The sequence below is a fragment of the Pseudophryne corroboree genome (assembly GCF_028390025.1).
Source record: "Pseudophryne corroboree isolate aPseCor3 chromosome 3 unlocalized genomic scaffold, aPseCor3.hap2 SUPER_3_unloc_4, whole genome shotgun sequence".
In the NCBI taxonomy this organism is placed as follows: domain Eukaryota; kingdom Metazoa; phylum Chordata; class Amphibia; order Anura; family Myobatrachidae; genus Pseudophryne; species Pseudophryne corroboree.
Genome location: NW_026967530.1, coordinates 866,703 through 874,382, shown reverse-complemented (window position 1 = coordinate 874,382; position 7,680 = coordinate 866,703). Strand labels below are relative to the sequence as shown.

Sequence of the window (7,680 nt, the reverse complement as noted above, 5' to 3'; positions counted from 1 at the left end):
CAGATTGACACTGTCGGAACCGGGGCCAAAACCTGTCGGATTTAGCCGCGGAATCCGACAAAACACGTGGATCCGTGGCTAATCCGCCACTCCACGTGCATTGAATTGAATAGGTCGGAACCCCTTTCGACCTAAAAAAATCAGAAACTGACGTCTTTCCGACGAGACGGCAGTTTCCGACTTCAGTTGAATACCCCTCCATATCAGTGTAAGAACAGCAAACGCCAGGCTAAATTAAAGATTTCTTCTGAAAAAAAATATTTACAATGTTTACAGCACAGAAAGATTTAAACAATTAGACATACAGAGTATTAGTTATGCAAACAGATTCTATGAAAACAATAAAAAGGAAAATCTGAAAACCACAACGTCACTTACATCGTCGGTAAAAAGAAATTGGCTTGCGGTCGACAACAAGACGTTATTTACATCAATCCAGCAGGGTATGCCTGTCCATTTACAACTAGCCCTAAGGTTCCTGCTGTTCAGCCTTCCTGGACAGATAGCAGCTGTCTTCTTGTGCAATCAGGGATAGGTTACAGGTCAGATAATGGCTTTTCTCTTATGTGACATCTCTGATGTGTAACAAGAGCACATTTCTGTGTAAAACATTTCCCACACTCAGAACATGGATACGGCTTCTCGCCTGTGTGAGTTCTCTCATGTACAACAAGACCCAATTTATGTGTAAAACATTTCCCACACCTAGAACACGAAAATGGTTTCTCACCCGTGTGAGTTCTCTGATGTTCGTAGAGACCGGATTTATTTGTAAAACATTTCCCACACTCAGAGCATGGAAATGGTTTCTCACTTGTGTGACTTCTCTCATGTCTAACAAGAGCTGATTTTTGTGTAACACATTTCCCACAGTCAGAACATGAAAATGGCTTCACACCTGTATGAATTCTACAATGTGAAATAAGACGAGATTTGTGTGTAAAATATTTCCCACAAGACGAACACTGATATGGTTTCTCACCTGTGTGAGTTCTCTGGTGGACAAGAAGGCCTAGTTTGTGTGTAAAACATTTCCCACACTCAGAACATGGAAATGGCTTCTCACCTGTGTGAGTTATCTGATGTCTAACAAGAACAGATTTCTGGGTAAAACATTTCCCACACTCAGAACATGTATATGGTTTCTCACCTGTGTGAGTTCGCTGATGTTCAACAAGGGCTGCTTCCTGTGTAAACCATTTCTCACATCCAGAGCATGGGAACGGCTTCTCACCAGTGTGGGTTCTCTGATGTCTTACAAGATGTGATTTGCGAGTAAAACATTTCCCGCATTCAGAGCATGGAAATGGTTTCTCACCTGTGTGAGTTCTCTGATGTGTAACAAGATGTGATTTCAGTGTAAAACATTTCCCACAATCAGAACACAGAAATGGTGTTTCTCCTGTGTGACTTCTCTTGTGACTTACAAGAGAGAGTTTATGTGTAAAACATTTCCCACATTCAGAACATGAAAATGGCTTCTCACCTGTGTGACTTCTCTCATGACTAACAAGAGCTAGTTTATGCGTAAAACATTTCCCACACTCAGAACACGGAAAAGGGTTCTCACCTGTGTGACTTTTCTCATGTCTAACAAGAGATGATTTCTGTGTAAAACATTTCCCACACTCAGAACATGGAAATGGTTTCTCACCTGTGTGAGATCTTTGATGTGCAACAAGAACTGATTTCTGTGTAAAACATTTCCCACACTCAGAGCATGGGAATAGTTTTTCACCTGTGTGACTTCTCTCGTGTCTAACAAGAGCTAGTTTATGTGTAAAACATTTCCCACACTCAGAACAAGGAAGGTCTGTATTACCGATAGTAGCTGCACTATGTTCAGTATCGGAGTTACCAGGAGAGAATTCCCTGTCGGAAAACATAGCCGCACTGTGAGATGCTGGATGTGTGTTTAAGGTATTGAGACTTTCTCCGGGAGACTCTTGTGTGATGTCATCTTCTATTTTAAAGTCTGTAGAACAAACGAGATGTCCCTTGAAGGTAGTAATGCTTTTGTGTCCATCTGTTGGAAATAAATGTGTGAATTTATTAGTGAAATAACATTGGTTAGTTGTAGTAATTTCAGTCAATAAACCTTGGATAGGATGGAGAAGATTATAGTTTACCTCCAAATCACCCCAATTTCTCCAGAGCTAGGGTTAGGTTTAGGGGTTGGGGCAATTGGTACATCTTCACTACCTAGTGGCCTCTCAGATCTTTTTTATTTTCTGGTTCGGGTTCTCTTCTTTTTGAGCATTATAATTTCAGGCAAATCCTTCCCCTTCCCCTTTTTTCTTTACTTTGTAAAATACCCTGAAGCATTTATTTTTATAAAAACGATTTCCCAGTTGCTACTTTGTGTCACATCTTGTGACCGATTTGTCTACTTCTGTATCACGGTGTCGGTCTGCTCCTTTAATGTGCTGTTCTTACATTTCAATTTATAAATACAATAATAAAATTACAACAAAACAAAAAAACAGGGAAGAATATTGGCTTAAAATATAACAGACCAAATAGGAAACATGTGGGTGTAAAGGGTGTAAGTGTCCTTCAGGAGGGGCGGAGCACCTAGGGGCAGCAGGATAGGAGAGAAGGAAGAACTGGAACACACAACAACGCACTCACAGACAAAAGGGAACTGGTGACGAAGAAAAGAAACCCATACTAGCCAGGAGCATCAGGGTGGACACCCTGTGGACCTTATGGACCTCGAAGAAAGAGAGTTAATGAAGGTAAGTCAACCATAACTTTCCTTTTCTTCTTCAGGTTCCACAGGGGAGACAATGGAGATGCCCCAAAGCAGTTGTTCGAGTGAGGGGATGCATGCTCCTGAGTGGATAGGAGAATCCAGTGTCCAAATGAAGCATCCTAGGAAACAAATGTATCAAAGGCATAAAATCCGAATAAGGTGTGGACAGAAGACCACGTGGCTGCCTTGCACAATTGTTCGGTGGACGCACCGCGGTGTGCTGCCTGCAAAGGACCCACAAAGTGAGTAGAATGAGCAAAGCCTGTAGCCAGCACAGGAAGGTCTGTGAGATAGTCATGCAAATCCATCTGGCCAGAGTCTGCTTGTCAGCTGGCCAGCCCCTCTTGTGGAATCCACAGAGGACAAAGAGGGAATCAGATTTCCTGATTGAACTGGTACAATCCACGTAGATCTGGAGAGTACGCACCACGTCAAGGGAGGATTCCCCTGCTGAGAGATCCAGGGATAAGAAGGCTGATACCACGATAATCTGGAAACAGGACACTATTTTAGGAAGATAACCAAGCCGGGTATGCAGAACCGACCTGTCTTGATGAAATATCAGAAAGAGGGAGTGACAGGAGAGTGCCCCCAAATCTGACAATAGACAGGCAGATGCAATAGCCAGAAGGAATAGAGTCTTTGCTGTCAGCGACTTGAGATCCACTGATTCCAGGGGTTCAAACGGAGGCTTCTGAAGTGCGTTGAGAACCACTGACAAATCCCAAGGAGCCACTGGAGGGACATAGGGAGGATGAACATGGAGCACACCTTGGAGGAAAGTGCGAACATCTGGCAGTGAAGCAACCCTGCGTGTGAACCAGATTGAGATGTGCAGTTTGAAGGAGGCCAGACATAATCCAAGATCCAACCCAGCTTGAAGGCAAGGATCCGGGAAACTAACACCAGAGGGTCGTAGTGTCGGGCAGTGTGTCACTGCACTCTGAGCATGGTTCAAACCAAAGAGGGAGAGAAACCTTTGGATATTAGGATGGATGACTCAAGAGCCATGCCATCAAAGACAGGTAGGCTAGGTCTGGGTGGAGACAGGGACCCTGAGACAGCAGGTTCGAACATAGAAGTGTATAGGGAGCGTCTATGGAAAGACTCTGAAGATTGGAGAACCAATGATGCCTGGGCCATGCCGGAGATACCAGGACAGTGTCTCCTACCTTCTTGAACTTCCACAGAACTCATGGCAGAAGGAAGACTGAAGGAAAGACCTACAGCAGATCAAAGTCCCACCGTATGGTCAAGGTATCTACGAAGGTTGCTTTGGGATCTCTCATCCTGGACCATATTCAGGAACCTTGCAGTTGTGTCGGGAGGCCATGAGGTCCAGGTCCGGTTGGCCCCACTTGTGCACCATGAGGTGGAAGACCTCCGGGTGTAGAGACCACTCGCCGGCGTGCACATCCTGCCGGCTGAGGAAGTCTGCCTTCCAATTGAGTATCCCTGGGATGAAGACTGCTGAGATGGCCTGAAGATGACATTCGGCCCACCAGAGAATGTAAGCTACCTCCTGCATCGCCAACCAACTGCGAGTGCCGCCCTGATGGTTGAGGTAGACCACTGCAGTGGCAGTGTAGGACTCAATCTGGACCGGTTTGCCCAGGAGCAGATTCTCTGGCAGAGTGAGGGATCTGTATACCGCTCACAGCTACAGAACATTGATTGGCAGATTTCTGCAGGAATCCAACAGCCCTGAAGGGAGTGCTGTCCTGTCACTGTGCCCCATCTGCAGAGGCTGGCATCCATGGTGAGAAGTAACCAATCCAGAAGGGTTGCTCCTGGTTGAGGTGGTCTGCCCGGAGCTTCAGGTTGAGGGACAGTCAGACCTTCGTGGGAAATAAACATCTCTGTGACCTGATCAGATGGGGTTTCCCATTCCACCGGGACAGGATCAAGTGTTGCAGGTGCCTGGAATGGAACTGGGCCTACTCCATCATGTCAAAGGTGGAGACCATGGACCCCAGGACCTGCATGGCAGAGTGGATGGACACCCAATGACTGTGCAGCAGTGTGGTGCTGTAGTGCTGAATTTTTGTCTGCATGCAGGAAAAGCCTCTGCACCCAAGACTCGAGGAGAGCTCCCATATGTAGCATTCATTGTGAAGGCGTGAGGAATGACTTTTTTCCAATTGATGAGCCAACCATGTTGCTGTAGGAAGGCAATAGTTAGTTGGAGATAACACTGTAGGAATTCTGGGGAGTGTGCCAGAAGGAGCAGGTCATCCAGATAAGGGAGTAGTCTGACCCCCTGATGACGTAGCTGTGCCGCCATAACTGCCATTATTAGACCCAGGACGCAGTAGACAGCCCAAACGGCAGGGCCTGAAACTGGTAATATTGTTGAATTATAGCAAACTGCAGCAATTGTTGATGAGTGGGTGCTATAGGGGACATGCAGAAATGCATTCTGAATGTCCAGGGACACCATAAAGTCCCCCCCCGCACCATAACCAGGACAATAGAGCAGTGGGTTTCCATATGAATCATGGGTACTCTGACAAACCTGTTGAGATTTCAGATTGAGGGTAGGTCAATGAGACCTATTGGGTTTCTGACACAAAAACAGGGTGGAACAGACACCGGCACCAAGTTGCGACCAAGCAACAGGTACTATCATTCCTTACTGCCAGAGGAATTGAATAACCTCTTGGAGGGCTTGCTGGGATCCTAAGGAGAGCCTATGCACGGGTAGGCCTGTCCAGTCAGGCTGAGGGCTTGTTGTCAGGCTTGTGTCACAACTGAGGGCTGGTGCTGACCAGGGGGAAGCCTCAGTTGTAGGGGCTGAGGTATATGTGTACCTGGGAGGCAGTACAGGGTTCTTAGACATGCAGGGAACCTTTAGAACAAATGCCCGAAGGCGTGACCAAGACAACGAAGGAAAGTTCAAAGGTTTATTAAACACAGTTCAGAGGAATACTGATGACTTGGTACAGGTAACAGGAATTGGGTCCAGAAAAGCTTGAACCGGCTGGGACCGGAGGAGTCTTTGGATTGATATTCGAATCAGCTGGAACTGAAGGAGTCTTTGGACCTACGGATGGAACCGGATTGAGTCTGGAGATAGTTGAATCAGCTGGAACTGAAGGAGTCAGAATCCGGTTAGAACCGGAATGAGTGGTATCCGAGTGTTCAGTTAGACCATCCTGGACCTGGTCCATGCTGGATGCCAACAGGGTGGTGCTCTCTGAAGACGGCAAACAGGAGTTCATAACTGCATCTGTAGCACAAAAATTTCCATCTGGGAACTTGGCTCTGGATACTTCCCTTGGGGCTGAAACTTTGGTGACCCCTCCTGGGGTTGACGAATCAGACACCTCTCTCAGGGTTGTTTTCTCCAGCTCCCCTCCTGGGGCTGACAGATCAAAAACTCCTTTTTGAGAAGACTCATATGCCCCTACTAGAGCTTGAACATTGGATACCCCTCCTGGGGTTGTAGACACAGACGCCCCTTCTTGGGCTGTAGACACAGACGCCCCATCTTGGGCTGTAGACACAGACGCCCCATCTTGGGCTGAGTAAAGAGCGTCATCATTCCAGGAAAGTTCGGACGCTAGGATCTGGTACTGTACCAGATATTTACCGACTGTTCGTGTCCCCTGATGTAGCCTGAGGATATCAGAGGAGGCACAGGTCACACGACCTGGTTTGTTAAAGATGCACCTGAAGGTTGCCACGAAGTCTGCATATGAAGAGAGCAGGGCATCAGACTTCTCCCATAGAGGTGATACCCAATCGAGGGCGGAGCCACTGAGGAGGGAGACGATGTAAGCAACCTTGGTGCGGTCAGTTGGGAAACTGCCAGGTTGTAACTCGAAATATATCTCACACTGCTTTAGGAAACCCCGACAGGCTTTTGGGGAACCATCAAACTTGGCAGGTGTCGGTAAATGGAGACAAGGAGCAGAATCAGGAATGGTGGGTGGGGATACCACCAAAGGTACTGCAGTCGGCACACTGGACGCCCCTGAACCACGGAGGGTTACTTGTATTCCATCCAGCCGAGAGGAGAGGTCCTGGAGACAGCGGATCACATGGCCCTGTGCAGTCTCCTGACGTTCAAGGCAGGCTGCAAGTTCTTGCATCGGCCTGGTCGCTTGGACCTGGTCTCCGGCCGGATCCATTGGGTCAGTGCTTACTGTCACAAACTGAGGGCTGGTGCTGACCAGGGGGAAGCCTCAGTTGTAGGGGCTGAGGTATATGTGTACCTGGGAGGCAGTACAGGGTTCTTAGACATGCAGGGAACCTTTAGAACAAATGCCCGAAGGCGTGACCAAGACAACGAAGGAAAGTTCAAAGGTTTATTAAACACAGTTCAGAGGAATACTGATGACTTGGTACAGGTAACAGGAATCACAGTTCAGAGAAATACTTGGGATCGATGACGGAACACCGATGGTGACTTGGAATCGATGGCAGAACACCGATGGTTACTGGAGATCGATGGCGGAACACCGATGGAGACTTGGGATCGATGGCGGAACACCGATGGAGACTTGGGATCGATGGCGGAACACCGATGGTGACTTGGGATCGATGGCGGAACACCGATGGTGACTTGGAATCGATGGCGGAACACCGATGGAGACTTGGGATCGATGGCGGAACACCGATGGAGACTTGGGATCGATGGCGGAACACCGATGGTGACTTGGGATCGATGGCGGAACACCGATGGAGACTTGGGATCGATGGCGGAACACCGATGGAGACGTGGGATCGATGACGGAACACTGATGGTTACTGGGGATCGATGGCGGAACACCGATGGAGACTTGGGGTCGATGGCGGAACACCGATGGTGACTTGGGATCGATGGCGGAACACCGATGGATACTTGAGATCGATGGCGGAACACCGATGGTTACTGGGGATCGATGGCGAAACACCGATGGTTACTGGCAGGGCAGAGCACT

The 7,680-nt window shown here is 47.9% G+C and overlaps 1 protein-coding gene across 1 annotated transcript in view; it reads right to left on the bottom strand.

The window, feature by feature from the left end:
• Nucleotides 1-230: 230 nt before the first annotated feature.
• LOC134984205 (zinc finger protein 665-like) overlaps nt 231-7,680 on the bottom strand; it is a 33,566-nt gene continuing 26,116 nt past the window's right edge. The window contains exon 5 of the mRNA XM_063949839.1: nt 231-2,026. Within this exon, the coding sequence (XP_063805909.1) occupies nt 537-2,026 (1,490 nt within the window). The 3' untranslated portion in view covers nt 231-536. The remainder of the gene's footprint in view (nt 2,027-7,680) is intronic.